At 43.5% G+C, this 21,133-nt stretch overlaps 1 protein-coding gene and 1 pseudogene across 2 annotated transcripts; one reads left to right on the top strand and one right to left on the bottom strand.

The window, feature by feature from the left end:
• The first annotated feature begins 48 nt into the window (after window positions 1–48).
• On the top strand, window positions 49–573 carry LOC117192511 (annotated as a pseudogene).
• Window positions 515–21,057, bottom strand: LOC117192483 (polynucleotide 5'-hydroxyl-kinase NOL9-like). Of its 2 annotated transcripts, none has more exons than XM_033397182.1 (7): window positions 20,681–21,057; window positions 18,307–18,390; window positions 18,170–18,230; window positions 3,199–3,445; window positions 2,998–3,147; window positions 922–2,943; window positions 515–836 (listed from the first exon to the last, which is right to left on the bottom strand). In XM_033397182.1, the coding sequence occupies exons 1-7, from the start codon at window positions 20,752–20,754 to the stop codon at window positions 586–588; spliced, it is 2,889 nt and encodes a 962-aa protein (XP_033253073.1). In that variant the 5' UTR covers window positions 20,755–21,057; the 3' UTR covers window positions 515–585. The 2 variants fall into 2 exon arrangements, with proteins under 2 accessions (XP_033253073.1, XP_033253074.1); XM_033397183.1 differs by having other exon boundaries at window positions 2,998–3,120.
• Between the last annotated feature and the right edge of the window lie 76 nt (window positions 21,058–21,133).

The raw sequence follows: 21,133 nt of genomic DNA, 5'->3' as shown, positions 1-21,133 counted from the left end.
GTACAGCTGTTTATTGAAAATTACTTAACTACTTATTAAAGGCTTTCATATTTTCCGCCATTTACCTCAAGTAGTTCAACTGTTTAAATAGAGGGACCTTAAGTGAGCTAAGTTAATTTTTGATCTGTATATTTTGGTATATAAGATCTGCGCCGATTTTCTTCAAAAGTTCATAGCAAGTGGGGAAAAAGTGATATACAAAATTACCTAACAAAAACATGTTGCAGGGATTGATTCAGAGGTGAAAATCAACGAAAATTCTTTTGTATGGAACATTAATAACTATTGTTATTTTAGAACCTGCCTGGTGGCATTCAACACGGCACAAACCATCCTAGTGCGCCAGAAGCATGCCTTCGACCGGACCGTGCTCAAGCCGAAGGTCCGCTGCCACTTCCCCAAGCCCCGCGAGGTGAAACGCATCAACGTCCACGCAACGTCCTCGCATGTCCACCCCAGAGGGACGTCGTGTACTGATGCGCAGGATACTGAAGGGCAGACACAATATCTCGCATTAGCCTCTATATCAATAAAGCTTTATTTGGATTTTTACTTTTCATAAAAGTACAGGTAGCTGGTTTAGCATTAATCTTTTTTCATGGAAGACGTTCGCGAATAGAACTGATTGATGCTCTTTGTCAGCCAGCCGGCGTCGTCCTGCTGAAAGACGAACGGCATGTTGCTGCCGACCTGCGGCCCAGGCTCCGTGAAGAACTTTTGCGGAAGGCTGATGTCTCCACAGGATATAAGGCAATTCACTTGGCACATTCGCTCCAGAGGAATGGCCGGCACGAGATACAGCTTCTCTTTCTCAAAGTCAATGGCACGGACGACACCTGACGGGGAATACGCGAAATGATCAGTGAAATTAATAATATCATTAATTAATAAAATCAACTGAAATGGTTGAACTCTGCTTACCTATGCCCAGGCACACGGGCAGATCCTGAGCTTCCAGATGGGCCAAGTAAACCACATTGGCTTCCATTCCAGCGATAATGCTACTCTTATCAAGGTCTTCCTCTGTGGAATGGACGACTTGAATATTCACAAAAGATGAGCTGAGGGGCTCGCAGTCAGTCAGGTGCCTGGCACTGCCCCTCAGGCAGGAGCTGAGGCGGACCAACAGATTGGCGAATCTCATATCCCTGGGACTCATTCGCCAGACTCCCTGCTGTCTAGGTGGGACAACACTGGGCAGCTCGTGGAGCGTGTACTTATGGTTTTTACCCTCAACCATGAACGCCGTATTTTTGTAGACATAGGGACCTTTGACCTTTGAAAGGGTCGACCAGTCGAGTAGCGACTTAAAGTTGTTCATGGGTAAAGTACTCGAGATCTGCACCACATCCGTCGGCTTGATGTAGTCCACCAGCAGAGCCATCAGCTCGAGGCCAAATCCCCTGTTGTAGCCCATCGTGTTGATCAGAAAAGGCATGTTGGCATACTCGGGATTATTTTGGATGTGGCTCATCAGCTGGACCACCGCCTCGAAATACTGCTCGTGGTACATGACGATGTTTGTGTCGCCCACGACGTGAGCCCGATCCGGCTGCTTGTTCAGTAGGAATCCTGGCCCCAGAAGCGGCTCTTCAATGACAGTGCAGGAGACAGTTTGCTGCAAAAAGATCTCCGGCTGGCCAATGTCCAAATCAATGAACAGTAGGCGTGGAAAAGCGTTCAAATGCCGATTGAGCAGATATCGCAGCAGGGTGGACTTGCCGACACCCTTCCCACCGGTTACCATCAGGCGGCTCGTCTTTTGAATCTTCAGCTTTGTCCACTCATAAGGTACTTGAAGGGTGCGTTTTCTGTCCGAGCTCTGGATGTAGCAGTTGAGCAGCATCTCGCTTTGCGAGTGCGGCACATTAGCCCCATTCACCTGGGGGAACAAAATCTGGCTCATGTACTGCTTTAAAGTTTCGAGCATGTTCTGGTCCTTGGTGTTCCTCTGCAAGAGCACAAGGGCATCCTCCTGACTATTGAAGCACCCCTGAAGGTTGTCCAATTGTGCGCACGTAAAGTTCTCAGACAATTTGTCCCATTCAACCTTCTCTTGCATTGGTTTCGCACGCTTTTTCGGAGAAATGCTCACCCAATTGATGCCCTTGGGGGAGTAGATGGTCAAGTTTTGACGTTTTTTGGCTCTGAAGCCGTTCACTGTGATCTGACCAGCCAACAGGGTCAACACGGCAGTGCCATAGAGCTCTATGTCCTCTTTGATCACGGCCAGCACATCGTTGCACGTCAGGCTATTCTCAAAGACGCTCAACGCTGGGGGGCAGTAAGGTAGTTCTACATTGAAATCCTGGCAGTGCTGCATTGATCGGTTAGCCTCGTCTACTTCCATGGCACTTTCATCATCCTCAGTCACTGCTCCTGTTTCCGGCGATGCATGTGGTTCGGTTTCAGTTGGGGACAGATCTTCTTTAACTTCTTCAATAGTGATTAGAGACTCTGCATCTGAGTCCTGCTGTGCTTCTGGTAGAACTTTTATGTCACAAATCTTTTCATCCTTCAGGGTGCAGGAACCAAGATCCTCTTTGAATAGCTGTGGTTCGGCTTCCGATGACGATAGTGCTTTTGTCTCCGCATCTTGTTGATCTTCCAGTGGAGCTTCGTTAATAGCGAATGGAGAGGCCAAATCCAAGCCATCTTTATCATCAATTGGTATTTTATATTCTTTATCCGGCTCAATTCCAGCTTCTTTATCGTTGATGGATTGGATAGTCGATTCCTGAGTTTTAATTCCACAGTCATGCCCATCGGTGAGCTCTTCTATGGTTGCGGATTTCTCATCGTTGTAGAAAATGACGATCTTTTGAATGGATCCCGTCACAAATAAACGGTTTGTTGATTGAGCGTTCTTATTTTTAGGAAAGTAAACAAATTTTTTTATTGTTCTTTCAAGTACCATTGGCACCCGCCAGGCAGTCTTAGATTCTATAATAAAACAAAATTAATAGAGAAAAATAGATTGAGACGTTTAGTACTCACGTGTGTATAGAAAAAAATCAGTCTTTTGGTCATCATCAGAGTTAATGTTACTCCCAAGAGGTCCCGCTTCAGAGGACGTATCATGAGATGCCTCCAGGTCCAGCTCGGATTCACTGGAATCCTCTGTGGAATCGGCAATATCACTGGTTTCTTTAGTAAAGCAATTGTGAATAGTTTAGTAGTTTTATTTTAAGTACATACCATCCTGCAAGTAACGCAATTCCGACCATATTTTATTTGCGACTTCTGTTTTGGGCTCCACACCAATGCCAACATCAGATTTCTTAAATTTTTTTAGACAACCCGCAGTGGTTGTTATCCAGGAGACTGATCGCTTCTTTGGCGCAAGAATATCTGAAGCGTGTGCGGTGCCCTCAGACTCAGCTTCAATGGTGTCCCACATGTTACACTGCTTCACAGCGAGTTTCTTAGTTAATTCTTGGTCCACCTGTTGAGTTTCTCTTTTTAATTTTGTTTTAACAAACATATCAGTCATTTTTCAGTCAAACAAAAAAACCCGGCGCATGTGAACAGTCGATAAAAAGTAAAACAAATCAGCTGACTTATCGAATATCGTACGGCTCTCAGAAATATGGCATCTCATTTTAAAAATATACCGTAAATATACTGACGAAATCAAGTTATATTTTACATATTCCTCGTTTTTGATATTCCATGGAATATTACTAGCTATATAGATAATTTAGTCATGCCCACATCATTTTATCCGATTAATGAATCTATTTTCTTCAAGGTTGGTTAGTTTTTAGTCCTTGCTTTTATTGCATTTTGTGTAAAAAAAGGTTTTAGCGAAAATGGTCAAACAAATGAAACGTAATAAAACGTAAGAGAAAAATCGTTCCAATTGCTCAATTTCTTTATTCCGTTGAATAATGTTGACTAACTAAAACGTTTAGCTTTGCCCATATAATTTCAGGCTATTAATAAATACATTTACCCGATTGACTACTTTTAAGTACCCTGACTTTTATTGTATAGTGGATAAAACAAGGTTTAAGCAAAAAGGGTCAACAAAAAAACAGTGGCAACGTAAGTGAGTGTGAAATGTCAGTCAACCGGAGTGTGGGCACAGGTATACCCTATTTCGTTGAAATATATGAAGAAACTGTTTTTCCAAGCTGTTTCAAGACGCAATTAATATAGAAATGATCTCAGATTGTTATGTTTTGGACATTTTAATGCATATGATTAGGGTCTTGTAAATATATCTCGATCCCGATACCCATGCTTGGTTTCTGTAAGAAGACCAAAACCTGCAAAATATCGTTGAAATACCTTTAAAACAGAAACTGACTAGTTTTGGCCTTTATTGGTGCATTAGCTGACAAACATTTTTCCGGTTCTTGAACATCCATTTCCCAGGGTATGCAAAACGTTGCTCAATCCGCGCAATGTTGTGGAACAATGCTGCTCGATTTCACGGCACATGAGTCTGGCCCTTACAAATTAATGTTGCCAGCAACATAAAACGTATGAAAACGTAAGTGGGGATGGAATGCAAGGGACATTGTTGAGAAAATTTCCCACCACAAAATAGAGAGTAAGTCCCAAAAAAAAGAGAGCAAGTCCCAATAAAATATACGGTCTCACTCTAAAAAATACCGAAAATGTATCATATACCTCGTTTTTTATCTTCCGTCGAATATTCCCAGCTAAATCGAAAATTTAGCTCAACCCACATAATTTTATGCCATTAATGAATTTATTTTCTACTTGACTGGCCTATTCTAAATACTTGCTTTAATTGGATTTCTGTATACCGTTTAAAATTAAAAATAATAGATTGATGAAATTGACCATTATATACCGATATGCAGTCGGTTCAATTTTGACCTAAAAAAATACCAAAAAGTATTAAAAATACCGTAAACGGTCACCCTGTTCCCTGTTTTAATACTGATCTACAATGGACTACTAATCTCCCAACATGGCAAGGTATATGGCCTAGAGAGGTAACAAAATAGAATGAACTATAAATTATAGTCTATAATGCATCCAAATGTAACCTCGTGCTAAAACATCCTGCAATGCGCATTCAAGCCAATTGGTTGAGTCACTATCGGAAAACTATCACAGCTATCTAGGGGCGCCACAAGCCATCCGCTAGTATCATTTGGCGCGATATTTGAAACTGAGAAAACACTGTATTGAAGCGACCAGAACGAAACGTGAATGGAATTTAATCGATGCCATGAGATTCATCATATTTAACACACCCAATAACATCCGTTTACTAATTAGACCTGTCAAAATGTCCATGATGGTCTTTGCCCAAACAAAATCAAATTAAGGCTTAATCGAAGAAAACACCAAGCACTGACATCAGATCAGGCGTGTGACGAACCTAGTGATAATTAGTCCACCTATATCTACAGATGACGTGTGACTGGGTCCCAGTCCAATGTGAGAAGTGCTCCTCTCTGTTTAGGTCTGGTTAAATAGAAACGTGCCCCTTTCTCACATTTTGTCGCCTGTGGGAATGTCGAGAATGAATCAATCGTGAATCAATGAATGAATCTGATTCCCACTCCTCCACGAAAGCCTTCACGGCGATGTTGAACCAACATTACTGTCTCAATTAGAACGAGTGCATTTCCGAGTAATTCAAGGGATTCCAATGATTCACTTGGCGATCGCTTAGAGAGCCTCTCTGGAATGTCGCCTGTAATCAGGGTAGAACCAAATAATACCGAATAATCCAAATCCCGCAAATGTCTTTTGATAAGACGAGTACCAATTTAATATTGTTTTCACTCTCTGACATTTGTTGACGTCGGCCTCTGGGACCGCTTATCGCCAGCCATTTGTCTTATTGCGTTCCAAACCGGCTTTCGGCTCAAGAAACTAATTAAATGAAATGAAATTCGTTGTGCCAGGCAGAGATCTCTGTGCTCCCCGTCTAAAAAAAACCCAAACCCAGACAAACAAACGGAGAGGAGAGGAAAAGAAAGGTAGGCAGAGTCAGACTTTGGATCCGTGGTGGGGTTTTGGGTCTCTGGATAGATTGATGTTGATAGGTGTTGATGGGCAATTTCGCTAAATGATTTCCAATTGTATAAATCCGATGGCATTTGCTTTATTTTGGCAGGCGGCGGCCCCCAACCGGTTGGCCATTGACACGGGACCAAGACTTGCCTTGTCAATCGGGTTCAGCATCGAGGCTCTAAGCGTAAGCGTAGATGGATTCTTGATTCTTGATCGGGTTCTAATCACGTGTGGCATGGTGCGGTGTGAGGGGAAGGGCGACCTCCTCCAATAATCAGCTCTGTTTGTCTCCGGCATCGGCATCGGCTCCCACCCAGGCCAGGCCAGGCCAGGCCAGGCCAGGGCAGGCCAATTCAGTGAAGCGGAGCTCATTACCATTTCAAGACCCACTCGACCTTCAGTCTCCTCAAGCATGAAAGTCAATTTTCAAGTGCCTACAACTCGCTTCGAGCCCCGCAACTTGTGTGTTGACAATTTTCCAAGCCCAAGCGTAAAGCCGAAGACCGAAGACGCAGCTGTAGTTTAATGCGTCATCAAACGGAGATTTGCATAAGTTGAGCAGCTCGCGCACATAATTATCTTCAAATTGGTTCCGATTCGGTTTATTAGATATATCTCACTCATCGCTATGCGACGACAATTAACCGATCAGCTTTACGACTCGACCTGTCTACCTGTCTGCCGGCTTCCGTGTTGCCCCGCTCCGCCACTCCTTCGCTCCATTCCCATTGAAATTTCCGTTTACCCAACCCAAATGTGACAATCCTGTGATTCCATCCGGTGCGTAAAAGACTCAGCTGTCGGATCTCTGCGGATTAGTGCCTTTGATTAATAAGTGCGTCATGGAAAAGTTTAATTAAAATCGAAATCAAAATCAAAATCGTAGTGCTAAATGCAAACGACAAAAATATTGAACGACTATGTGTCGCGTTTTCCTCACCGCAGTTGCGACTCCTGTTTAGAGTCCCTTTGCCTATGGCGCTAATTACGTGACCAGCAGCTGGCGGAGAAGCCAATCAAGCCAAGTGCCGGCCAACACCATTGCCAACAATTTGGCAATTTGACAATTTGGCTTAAAGACGTTGCTCCGTGCTCTTGCGCCCCTTCCCGGAGTGGGATACACCGCGATATCGGTAACACTTAGCATCGAAAGCGTCAAGTGCCATGGAGTGGAGTGGAGTGTAGTGGAGGAGGCGAAACTAATTCCAAAACCAAAACCCGTTCAGCATACAAAAACGTCACGAAGCCCCAGAGTCAGAGAGTGAGAGGGGACCCAGGGCCGTATAAAAGTGAATTTGTGACAAAAATTCTGAACAGTTCAGCAGCGTTCAGATCGCATCGAGAATACGAGTAAAAAACACCAAAAACAAGGTGATAAGCGGTGATACTGATAACAAAAAGCAATATAGACATCCATCATCATCGGAATCTAGATCGGCATCGCATCGGAATTTGTGTAATCTGGATTTGACACTTCGCGAGTGCCTTAAATTTATTTGTATATATATATATATATATATATGGATATATGGATATATATACATACATATGTATATGGAATTCTACTCGTATAAGATAAGCCCCGCACAGCTAACGTACTTTGATTATTTTTGGCGCCGGACAAGGCCAAAAGCATTATTAAATCAAGTTATTCTATTCCTAATGCTGTCTTGATGGCTTTCATCTTGTGATGTGATCTGATCTGAACTGATCCGATCTGATCTTCATGAGGAAGTGCGCTATAAAAGAGCACTTAAGGGGTGCTCTTTTTTCTGCTGCTTTTCGACTGGTACTGCACTTGTCAGTGGACTCGTGTTGGCAATCCTGTTGCCTTCATTCGGTTTTACAAATTGTTAACCCTGAACCACAAAAACCACAAAACCTCAACCGGTTACAGCCCAGAAATCCATATTATCAGTCTTCTCCTTTGCTGCGTTTTGCTTGATTAAAATTAATTATACCCGATACTCAAAATGAGTATTGGGGTATGTTAGATTTGTGGTGAAAATAGATGTGTGTAACGTCCAGAAGGAATCGTTTCCGACCCCATAAAGTATATATATTCTTGATCAGCATCAATAGCCGAGTCGATTGAGCCCTGTCTGTCTGTCCGTCCGTCCGTCTGTCCGTCTGTCCGTCCCCTTCAGCGCCTAGTGCTCAAAGACTATAAGAGCTATAGCAACGATGTTTTGGATTTGGACTTCTGTGATATGTCACTGCTACAAAAATATTTCAAAACTTCGTCCCGCCCACTTACGCCCCCACAAAGGGCGAAAATCTGTGGCATCCACAATTTCGACGATACGAGAAAACTAAAAACGCAGAATCGTAGAAGATGACTATATCTTCTAGGGTGCAATATCTGAACCAGATCGTATAATTATTATAGCCAGAATCAAGAAAACAATTTCATTCTTTCTCGCTCTGTCTCTCTCTAACAAACAGGTTTCATGGTCGGTTTTGCCAATTGCAAAATATGAGTTCAAGGATCTCAGAACCTATAAGAGCCAGAGCAACCAAATTTGGTATCCACACTCCTGTGATATCGGATCTTGACCGTTTTTTTTCAAAATTTCGCCACACCACCTTCCGGCCCCGCAAAGGACGAAAATCTGGGCCTTCCACAAATCTCAGAGACTATTAACGCTAGAGTAACCAAATTTGGTATTCGCACTTCTGTTAGATCTCACTATAAAACGTATAACTCCAAATTTCGCCCCACCCCCTTCGGCCCCCACAAAGGACGAAAATCTGAGGCATCCACAAATCTCAGAGACTATTAAGGCTAGAGTAACCAAATTTGGTACACACACTCCTTTAAGATGTCACTATAAAACGTATATCTCAAATTGATTTGTTCCTTTTGGGTATAAAAATGATCTGATCTGATCCAGATTCAGCAATCTGATAGATATGGTCATTATCTATGATTCTGTGTTTTTATTTTTCTCGAAACTGCAATATTGTGGATGCAACAGATTTTCGTCCTTTGTGGGGGCGGAAGGGGGTGCGGCGAAATTTTCACACAAAATGGTCAAGGCCCGATATCACAGGAGTGTGGATACCAAATTTGGTTGCTCCGGCTCTTATAGGTTCTGAGATCCTTGAACTCATATTTTGCAATTGGCAAAACCGACCATGAAACCTGTGTGTTAGAGAGACAGAGCGAGAAAGAATGAAATTGTTTTCTTGTTTCTGGCTATAATAATTATACGATCTGGTTCAGATTTTGCACTCTAGAAGATATAGTCATCTTCTACGATTCTGCGATTTTAGTTTTCTCGTATCGTTGAAATTGTGGATGCCACAGATTTTCGCCCTTTGTGGGGGCGGAAGTGGGCGGGGCAAAGTTTTGAAATATTGTTGTAGCAGTGACATATCACAGAAGTCTGGATCCAAAACATCGTTGCTCTCGCTCTTATAGTCTTTGAACACTAGGCGCTGAAAGGGAAGGACAGACGGACAGACGGACGGACGGACAGACGGACAGACAGACATGGCTCAATCGACTCGGCTATTGATGCTGATCAAGAATATATATACTTTATGGAACCAGTGCCCATCCTTGGGCAATAGTTTTCCAACACTAATTGCAGCTCTCATTCAAAGCTCGAGGATCGTTTACAAACACTAACTGTCAACACGCAAATTAAGCTGCAGCTAAAAGCATATATATACATATGTACAATTTATAAATACATATATATTAACTATATCTACATACACTTCTTTATCTAGTTTGCTAACATTTATGTACAAACACAACTCCACTAAAAGTCTTTTCTGACTGCAACAGGGATGTTGTTAAGCCATTTTTATGAAGTTCAACTCTCGTTTTACACAGGACAAAAGGCAATAAAAATACAATATCAATATAAAAGAAAAACAAGAGAGTTACAGATTAAGAGATGGAGAGGCAGAGAGAGAGCGACAGAACTAAGCTAACTCCTGGCTGTTTGGAGGAGACACACACACTCACATAAAGAGGGGGAGGGGGATGTGACAACGACAAGAGACAGTAGACAAGAGAGACAACACACACAATCACGGGCGCGTTCACACAAAAGCGACATCATTTACCTTTGGCGACATTTCAGACAGTGTTGTTGTTGCTGTTGTTGTAGTTGACATTGTTGCTGTTGGTGTGATTGTTGTAGTTGTTGTTGTTGCAGATGATGATGATGCAGATGATGATGAAGTTGTTAGAATATTGTTGTTGTTTTTATGGTTGTTGTTGTCTAATACAATGTCTGTGATGGCAACAATGTGAGAGGATGGGGATGAGTTTGAGGGTGAGGATGAGGGTGAGCAGGTCCCTGTGGCCGATGTAGAGGTGGACATGGATGGCAACGAAGACGTTTCAACAGCTTCGATTGATGGCACAACAGAGGAGGAGGACACTGACACTGAGGAGGTGGCATCATAGGGTGAGAATGGCTTCTGCTTGCTATTGCTGCTGCTGCTGCTGTGCTGTGGTGGGGTGGGGGGCGATATGGGTGGGGGTGTGGTGTTATCAGCGGTGCTGAATGTGGCAACAGTATCCACATCTACGACGGCAACGGCATCCACCTGATTCCCTGCTTCCTCCTCCATGTAACTGGACTTTACCATGTCCGTGGCAGAGCCAGGCATCCCAGTTGTGGCTGTTGCGGCAGCCGCTGTGGTGGTGTCCACATCATTTTCCTGGAATTTCCCTGCAGCGGCGCCCAATTGCTTGAGTTCCACATCCTCTACATCATCATCATCGTCAGCACCAGCACCACCCTCAGCGACGGACGATGGCCCGAGCACTGGGACCAGCTCCTTGATGTTCTTCGTATTCTCAATAGTCTTGCTTATCACGGACTCCAGCTTGGAGACGCTCTCCTCGATCTCCTCCTCCACACTGGCCACCGAGGGCGTGGCAGACGCAGAGGCAGAATCCCCTCCGACTTGGGTTAGTCGATGATTCGATTGTTAGTTACGATTAGTATTTGGATTTCGATGGCGATATCGATATCGATTTCAGTTTAAACATTCATCAAACAAGTGAGAGAACGAGAGAACACAATGAGAGCGATATATAGACAGAGAGAGATAGAGCGAGAAAGAAATGGCAAAAGAGAAGAAAAAACGTATACACCATATGATGAATTACAGTTATTTATAGTGTAAATATGTATATACCCTGCAGTACCAGCAGTGAGCGATGACGAATGCCATCTACAATGTCATCGAGGCGTTGACGCCAGCCAAATCGAACCCTTTGTTTTTTCTTTTGTTTCTTTCTTTTCCGCGCGTGCCGAACGTAATTCGGTTCTGCCGACCGTGCGCAGTAGCAGAGAACTTCGTTTTATCTTTTCGTCTTCTTTGCGACTGCGTCGACAGAACTCTTTTGCTTTGTTCTTTGCTATTTGCAATCGTCACACGGAGTTTTAATAAGTGAAAATAAGTAATCTGTGATTATTATTATTATCAGGTAAGTGCAGTTTTTAAATAATTAATAATATGTGTTGTACGCGTGTTAAATAAAAAAAATCTCAATTGTATAAAAAGTTAAATTTATGAAAAAACTGTGTTCAAATTATATTAATGTTTCGCTGCATTCACATTATATTTCTTTATTCTTCTCTTATGCTCGGGAATAAAAGAAGAATAAAGAAATAGAATATAAATCCGTATTAGCGAATTAATTTGTTATAATCTGCGGTGGGCACGAAATTGCAATTTTTGAGCAGTCCAGCAGCAAAACAAACAACAAAAGAAAAGCAACAAAAAGTAACCCTTATTTGTGCGGCTTGGCTCGAGCATGTACATTTTTTTTGCGCGTGTTTTGTTGTTGTTGTTGGAGGAAATGAACAGCCCACCGCTGACCTACAGTGAACATTGTTGTTTTTGTTGAAACAAACAACCGTTTTAAAAACCGAACAAATTCTTTGTTGGACAGAATTTCGCTGCCGTTGCAAGGGAAGTTCTTGTACCGAAAAGTAAAAACGCAACCATTCATATGTAAGGTTTATTTGTGACTAATAAATGCTCTGCTCGCAGGCAGATAGAGACCGAAACGAAAGGGAGAACAAAAAGGGAGATAAGAGAACGTCGCTTCGTTACGTCTCTCACTCATACATACGTCTACATACTCATATGTCTGTCAATACATGCGTGCATTGCTAGAGATGGTCATTCTTCAACACCCTTCCTCAATGCGTGCATGCTTCCATTTAACTCAATTTAAACTTAACAATTTTGTAAATTCGACATGCTTTCTCTTAGGGAGATTCTTGGTCAAGATATCTGCAATCATATCTGTTGTACTAGCATACTTTAACTTAACTTGACCTTCTTCTACAATCTGTCGTAAAAAGTGATATCTAATATCAATATGCTTGGTCCTTGAGTGATGCACTGGGTTCCTAGCCAGCTCTTGTGCGCTCAGATTATCGCCATATAAGGTAGTTGAGGTAGCTTCATCTCCACAGCCAATTTCAATGATTAAGCGACGTAAGAATATGGACTCCTTACACGCAGACGACAGTGCCATGTATTCTGCCTCCGTGCTGCTAAGTGCCACGCTGCGTTGTTTCTCAGATCGCCAAGAAATTGGGCCACCTGCCAAAAAATAAACATAGCCCGTATACGACTTCCGGTTAGTTCGATCGCCGCCCCAATCCGCATCCACATATCCAGTAAGTGGCTGGTGACACCCTTTGTAGTGTAGTTTGAAGTTCATCGTCGCTGCCAAGTACCTCAGAACGTGCTTCACACCAGCCAGATGCTCTGCGTGCGGATCTTTGTTCCTCTGGGCCAACTTTGCAACTGAATGCAAAATGTCCGGTCTGGTTGTGAGTGCCAGCCACATCAGCTCACCAATCATGGATTGATACATGACAGGATCAACCTTTTGACACTGCTCATTAGTACAATCCACCTGGAACCCCGCATCCAACGGAGTAGCCACTGGTCTACATTTGTCCATGTCGTGAGCTTGCAATAGTTCCTTGATGTATTGCGAGTGGCCTATGGTGATAACCCAAGCTCACCTTCACGGTGCACCTCCATGCTTAAAAACAGCTCTGGAACACCTTTGTCGATACATTCGAACGCATTTGAAATAGCCGATTTGATACCGAGCATGTCCTCTTTGGACTGACATGCTATAAGTAAATCGTCAACATATACCAAGATTAACGATAAGTTACCTTTCCCTCTCTGCTGGTAGAGGCACGGCTCGTTGTCACAGGAAACAAAACCCAGATTAGTCAGGACGCCATTCAGCTTCGAATTCCATTCCCTTTCTGACTGCTTCAATTTATATATTGCCTTTTTATGCAGCATAGCCTTCGCTGGATAAGCTCGATCAATGTACCCTTGTGGTTGCTTCATGTACACCGTATCGCTCAGGTCACTGTTGAGGTATGCCGTACATACATCCATTTGGTTGACATATAATTTCAATTCTGCTGCCAGCGCAAGAATAAATCGCACGCTCTCCAGTCTGCAGACTGGAGAAAATGTTTCCGCATAGTTTATGCCGTACTGCTGGGAGCAACCTTTTTCCACCAGCCGCGCCTTGAAACGTTCGATTTAGCCATCTTTGTCGCTTTTCAGGCTATATACCCATTTGCATCCAACTGCTCGTTGTCCTGCCGGTAAGTCTGCCAACTGCCATGTCTCGTTTGCCATTAATGCCTCATATTCGCGTTGCATCGCTTCGGACCAATGTGATGCATGAATACTGATCAACGCCTCCTCGTAGGATACTGGAATCTTTACGTTGCTGGCAACCAGAGCACCAAGAATGTTGTACTCCTTTCTCGGACGGCCAGGTTTGCCGGTCCGAATCAGCCTTGGTCTGCCAGGTCCAACGCGAGGAGCTGGCTCATCTGACTCAACCTTTTCTGTTGCGCTCTCGTACCCATCAGTACCGCTGCTACTTTGATTCTCCCCGTCAACGCTTGCACCATGGCTGCTGTCTCCACCGCTGCTGTCAATGTCATCAGTATCGCCGCCTGACTGCATGCTAACTTCTGCCTTCGGAAGTTCGAATGTGACTGTATCCTTGTCGTCTTGGATCTCGTCAAAGAGAACATCTCGCCTCTCAATCACCTGATGAGACACAGGGTCATACAGTCGATAGCCCTTAGCCGCTACTGAATATCCAATCATGCGATATTCTTTGCCTTTTGGTTGAAGTTTACTCTTCCTTGGACCCTTGTCCAAAGCTACTGCAACGGAGCCAAAAACCTTTAGATGACCAACAAAAGGTTTCTTACCAGTCCACGCTTCCATAGGCGTCATACTGGTCAGCGCCTTGGTCGGTGATCGATTCCGTACATACACAGCTGCGTTGACTGCCTCAGCCCACAAGGATTCGCCTAATCCTGACTGGACCAGCATACATCTTGACATTTCCACCAGAGTGCGGTTTGCCCTCTCAGCAACGCCGTTTTGCTGTGGAGTGTACGCCACTGTCAGCTGCCTCTCAATCCCATTAGTTTTCAGAAATTCATCAAACGATTTGTTGACAAATTCACCGCCATTGTCGCTCCGGATACATTTGAGACTTTTTCCCGTTTGCCGTTCAACCAGGGTTTTGAACTCGACGAACTTCTGGAAGACTTCATCCTTTGTCCGCAGGAAATACACAAATATACGCCTTGATTTGTCATCGATGAAGGTTAGAAAATACTTTGATCCAGCAAGCGACTGTGTGCCAAAGGGCCCGCACACATCTGCATGAACTAGTTCCAATATATCTTGAGCTCTACTGGTGGTTGCAACAGGAAATGGTTGCGCATGAATCTTGCTGACCATACATGTTTTGCAATTCATATTCGCCGGGAAAACCATATTTTCAATGCCGCGCACCATTCCTTTGCTGATCAAATCTTTCATACTACTGATGTTCAAGTGGCCGTACCGTTTATGCCACAGGTCACCATCAGCCTTAACCGCCGCAAAACAGTTGTTTTGTTTTCCTCGAAACATATACAAGTTTCCAACTCTGTTCGCCTTTACAATACATTCGCCATTTTGGATAACTCGTGCATATTCTTGTCCAAAAGTGACGAAACATTTATTCTGTACAGCGCTGCTCACCGAGAAATAGTTTCCATTCATTTCGGGCACATAGAGAACATTCTTTAACAGCAGCGTGCATATCTCTGTCTTCAGCTCTACTTCCCCTTTTCCTTCAGCTTTTAGGAAACCGGAGTCAGCCAGACCAATCATTTCTGTGTGTTTCTCGAACTTTGTGAATAACTGTTTCTCACAACACATGTGGCTTGTGGCACCACTATCCAAACACCACATACTCTTTTTCAAATTATCTGCGTCCAACGCATTTAATAGACTGCACTGCTTGTTCTCCACTCTTGCTGCCCTTTCCACATTTGCGCTCTCCTTCTTACACTGAGCCTTCATATGCCCGCGCTCACCACACTTGAAACATATCATTGTATTGTTTCTCATCTTTAGCGCTCTGTGCGCGGCCGGCTTATGTACTGCGGTATATGCCTTTGCGTATTCCTTTTGATCTTCTGTGTTTTCCTTTCGTTCGCCTTCTTCCTTCAGTTTTACGCATAGAACATCGAAAGTCGGCAGACTGTCGCGCGTCTCTATGGCGACAACGAAATTTTCGAATTGTTCTGGAAGGCTTGACAACAAAACAATTGAGCGCAGTTCATCATTTAGCTCGATTCATACTGACCCAAGGCCATCAAGAATATCCACGAACTCATTAATGTAGCTTGAAACGCTTTGCCTTTGGTCCATGCGCTTGCTTAGCAATTTCTTGTACAGTTGAACCTTTCGTACAGGTCCACTTGGTTGATGAACACTCTTTAATTTGTTCCATGCTTTGGACGACTTACTGCAATTTTTAATGTATCCCAACTGTGAAGTTTTCACACTCAATGTGATCATGGCCAGCGCCTTTTCATCCTTGGCCTGCCAATTCACACCTTCGGGAACATTCGTTGGTAGCAGGTCACCAGATGCCACACTCCACAATTCAGCGTGCACCAACACAGACCGCATTTGAATACACCAGGAGTCATAATTTCCCTCCTCTAATTTGTCTATTTGATACATCCCGCTCATTGCTGATTATCGTTTAGTCTCTGAGTCACACCGATGTTAATAGTTCGTAACTAAAACAATCACTTTACTTTTAATTTACAAAATCCGAACCTGGGCCCATAACCTGTTGGACAGAATTTCGCTGCCGTTGCAAGGGAAGTTCTTGTACCGAAAAGTAAAAACGCAACCATTCATATGTAAGGTTTATTTGTGACTAATAAATGCTCTGCTCGCAGGCAGATAGAGACCGAAACGAAAGGGAGAACAAAAAGGGAGATAAGAGAACGTCGCTTCGTTACGTCTCTCACTCATACATACGTCTACATACTCATATGTCTGTCAATACATGCGTGCATTGCTAGAGATGGTCATTCTTCAACATTCTTTTTATACAATTGAACCAAATTAATAGTAATTGTACATATATATAATATATCCATATTATTTCAGCGGCGGTGAAGATGAAAATACCCCACGAGCCAGCAGAAAAAGTGATTCGGAAGGCTATTCACAATATTAAGAATAGCTATTTTCAAAAGGGCGCAAGGGACAAAAAATACAAAGCTCTGGCATCCTTAGACAATAATTAATAATAATTTTTAATAAATAAAACTAATTGGAAAAATAAACAATTGAATGTATTACTTTTTTATATTAAATGCATGATTTTTCGTGAAAAATCATCACTTACAAAATGCATGATATTTAGGTAAAAATCATCACCTATAAAATGCATGATTTTTAGGTAAAAATCATGCATTTAATAAGCGATGATTTAAGCCAAAAAATCATCACTTATAAAATGCATGATTTTTAGGTAAAAATCATCGCTTATTAAGTGTATGGTTTTTCGGCAATGCTCGATGACAATGTCATCGATTATGCCCTAGGACATCTCCATGTTAATGTCATCAGCTCAGCGTATGGCCGGTCATCAACTATGTCATCGGGGGTAGGTCATCGACGTGTCAGCAGCTGAGTCATTAATGACCCGTACTGCAGGGTAGATATCGGATATATGTATGCATGTATGTGTTTCTATAGTATATGTGTAGGTGTATCCGTGTTCCAGGTAAAGTGTTTTCTTTTTGTGTGTTTGTGGCTGTGCGAATTGTTATTAACAAAGTGCAGTGCTGTAAAACGAACAGAAAAAAACTTGTGACTTTCGGAAATAATAACGGAATCTCGACTCGTATGCGTTATACCAAAGACTATACAATACCAAGATGTTGAATGAGCGACCAAAAAGCTGTTCTATGGCGGGTCCTAACATTAGGACCAAAAGGCACGTGGAGCGCGCGGGGTTTCAATTCCCTTTTCGCCTGTACTTCGTCTCTACCGCTACCCCGCTGCCCATCGGTTTCGTCTGTTCGGCAATGCCTTCACCAGCAACGAAATAATTCTGGACTCTCGAGCCTCAGCACCGTCGAAGCGGTGGTCGCGGATTGCCGATGTCTTTGGAGCGGCACAGTGGGACCTTTGACCGTCTTAGCTTGCTAAATTAGTTAGTGAATATGAGTTCAATAAATATTTGCACACTGAAAAAATGTTAAACTTTGAGTGCTTATATCTCCTAAACTAAAACTATCTTGAAAATTCGATTGGAAAATTCTCTATTAGATGCGTACATTAAATGTATCTAAAGCACTCATACAATTTTTTGACTATTTTGGCTGAGTCCCCACTGTGCCGCGCCAAAGACATCAGCGACTACGCTGCCCTACGGTTTCGGCACGCAGCACTGACATGCTTTCACACCGACTCGACGCTGACCGAGGCATTGACGAAGCCGAGTAGCATTTCGGAGGCGAAGGTAGCGTAAAAGAGAATTGAAGTACTAGCCCCGCGCGACCGTACCAATAAGCGTCAAACGAAAATTGAAAAAGCATTTGTTCCTCATGCAACATCTTGGTATTGTATAGCCTTTGGTTATACATATACTCGTACATAGTTCAACACCATCCACAATGCATTAACCTCGGAGTATTCGCATTTAAACGGATTAACGGATAACGGATAATAAAAACACCGAGAGAATGAACCAAAATAAATATTGGGAATGTAGTAGGTACATATAACCAATTGAGTAATCAATCGGAACACTCACCACTCCATGATGATGACGATGCGCATGCGTAGTCACCGCGGGAACTTCCGTGCTTGGCTCACTGTTCCAAAGATAGAACATAAAATGACAGACACTCAGAAGAGGCACAGAAGACAGGGACTGTCTGTATTACTTACATAGCATCCTCTCCCTCATCTTCATACTCGTAGTCATCATCGTCGGCTCCAGAACCCTCCGATTGACGTCGCCGGCGATGGGATCTAGAATTGAAAGGAGGATCGTCAGGGCAACATTCTTTCGGTGTGATTTATGCGCATATGTCATATCTCAATGAACATTAGTTATTTCTTCTTTGATTGATGCATTCCTAATATAAAACGAGGGGGAACGTTGTGAGTTGCTGCGGACACCGCAACTCTACGATTATACCCGATACTAAGTCAGTATGGCTCTCCTCCGGCAGACGCTGCTAATATTAAACGACACGACAAAGAGTGCGTGCGAGAGAGACAGAAAATCAGTCTGAGCGTGACGTCGGTCGCTGCGTAGCCACTGCAAATTGATTTGTTCCTATTGGCTATAAAAATGATCTGATCTGATCCAGATTCAGCAATCTGATAGATATGGTCATTATCTATGATTCTGCGTTTTTAGTTTTCTCGAATGTGCAATATTGTGGATGCAACAGATTTTCGTCCTTTGTGGGGGCGGAAGGGGGTGGGGCGAAATTCTGAGATATACGTTTTATAGTGAGATCTAACAGAAGTGCGGATATCAAATTTGGTTACTTTAGCCTTAATAGTCTCTGAGATTTGTGGATGCCCCAGATTTTCGTCCTTTGCGGGGGCGGAAGGGGTGTGGCGAAATTTGGACACGAAACGGTCAAGGTCCGATATCACAGGAGTGTGGATACCAAATTTGGTTGCTCTGGCTCTTATAGGTTCTGAGATCCTTGAACTCATATTTTGCAATTGGCAAAACCGACCATGAAACCTGTGTGTTAGAGAGAGACAGAGCGAGAAAGAATGAAATTGTTTTCTTGATTCTGGCTATAATAATTATACGATCTGGTTCAGATATTGCACCCTAGAAGATATAGTCATCTTCTACGATTCTGCGTTTTAAGTTTTCTCGTATCGTCGAAATTGTGGATGCCACAGATTTTCGCCCTTTGTGGGGGCGGAAGTGGGCGGGGCAAAGTTTTGAAATATTCTTGTAGCAGTGACATATCACAGAAGTCTGGATCCAAAACATCGTTGCTCTAGCTTTTATAGTCTTTGAGCACTAGGCGCTGAAGGGACGGACAGACGGACGGACGGACGGACGGACAGACGGACGGACGGACAGACAGACATGGCTCAATCGACTCGGCTATTGATGCTGATCAAGAATATATATACTTTATGGGGTCGGAAACGATTCCTTCTGGACGTTACACACATCCACTTTTACCACAAATCTAATATACCCCAATACTCATTTTGAGTATCGGGTATAAAAAGGCAAGGTCCCAGTTCCCAGTTCCAGGCACTCCACTCATAGAAGCGTCCCCCTTTTTGCGTACGCAGCATCCGCAAAAGAGTGCCAAAAACTGGAATGGTAATGGTCGGGATTTAGTACAGTGGTCACTCGCTAAATTAAATCAACCAAAGTTGCTAATTGAATGAAGTGCTAATACAGAGAAGCATACTCTGGAAAAACCAAAGCTTTCGGTATACCTTCCAGCAGCTGGTGGTCAGTGTTTGCGAGGACACACTGTGTCTGGTAGTGGCACGGGCAAAATCAGTGCGGGCGGAAACTGAGTGCCGTCATCAAAACACACACGCACACACACACACACACTCTCGTCGCAGGCAAAGGAAGGGAGAGAGGCTGAAAAGACAGACACATGAAAGTCAGCAGAGGGGAGAAGGGTGGGTAAGTGAAGTGACAGCTGCCCCAGCCGCACCGCATCCGCATGACCGGGAAAACACTCTCCATTTGCAGGGGGCCTCCGCCGCCGCCGCCACCACAATCATTTGTTAAGCCTCGTGGCCATGACTACTGGACTCTGGCTGACCGTGTCCTGGTCAGATTTTTCGAGTTTTCTCGCCCTCTCTTACGCATCCATACACGAACACAACACACACCATCATCATCCTCATCAACACCAGCAAATGGGAGAAAAAGAACAACAGTGCTGCTGCTGTTGCAGCCTCCTCCACCAACCATCACGCTTCCGTGTTTCGAAATTCAATTTATGTATACTTTATGGTGCCGCATCGTAGTCGCCGCCAGCGTCGACGTCAACGTCAACTTCGGTGTTGCCGGCTCCCCAAGCGCTCTCCTCTCCGTGGAGCCCAGTGAGGCGTAGAAAATTCGTAAGTTAAGGAAAATCGATTTTTGTATTTTTTCCTGTTTTGGCTCGATGCCTGACGCAGATATAGCTAATTACAATGCACATTATGGATTTCTGGTTAATGGATATAAATAAATGCAGGCGGCTGCAATATCTCCCCACTCACACACTCACACACAGATACACGCACTCGAACATGGATGTGCACTCACCTCTCTTGTGCTATTTTGAATGCTCCGTTTTTCGGAGAAGTCGAGTCTGAGAGTCGCAAAGTGCACTCTACCATTCACTCGGGGCCCAGATTCCCTTAGCTCCACTGTCCTGCTACCAAAATTGCGTCCAAAGAGCGACACACATACATCGGCCTGAATGTGCGGCAGTGTCTTGTGTGTGTGTTTGCTGCTTTTTGTTGGAATTTTCACTTGCAACTCTTTTTTTCACATTCACTGCAGAGATCTACTCGCTTTTTGCTGGCTTTTTTTACGATAACGGCGCACAGACTATTTACTTAGCACTCTGGGCCTCACATGCTGCATGTTTTTCTTTGCTTTTCACTTTTTTTTTGGTATAACAATAGAAAACATGGGAGACGAACCGAACGAACGGAGCAAAATTTACAGTTTGGCCGATTAGCTGAATGGAGTTGTTGTAACAGTGTGACTGTA

Source organism: Drosophila miranda (assembly GCF_003369915.1).
Source record: "Drosophila miranda strain MSH22 chromosome Y unlocalized genomic scaffold, D.miranda_PacBio2.1 Contig_Y2_pilon, whole genome shotgun sequence".
NCBI lineage: Eukaryota > Metazoa > Arthropoda > Insecta > Diptera > Drosophilidae > Drosophila > Drosophila miranda.
This window is presented reverse-complemented; position numbering and strand designations above follow the sequence as displayed.

Excerpts from the sequence above, each read along its gene's own strand:
- LOC117192483 (XM_033397182.1), bottom strand. The coding sequence starts at position 20,754 with ATGGTAGAGTGCACTTTGCGACTCTCAGACTCGACTTCTCCGAAAAAC. Across the intron at positions 18,231-18,306 it reads GATGAGGGAGAGGATGCTAT|TGAGCCAAGCACGGAAGTTC; the intron begins GTAAGTAATACA and ends TCTTTGGAACAG. Across the intron at positions 3,148-3,198 it reads ATTGCGTTACTTGCAGGATG|AAACCAGTGATATTGCCGAT; the intron begins GTATGTACTTAA and ends GCTTTACTAAAG.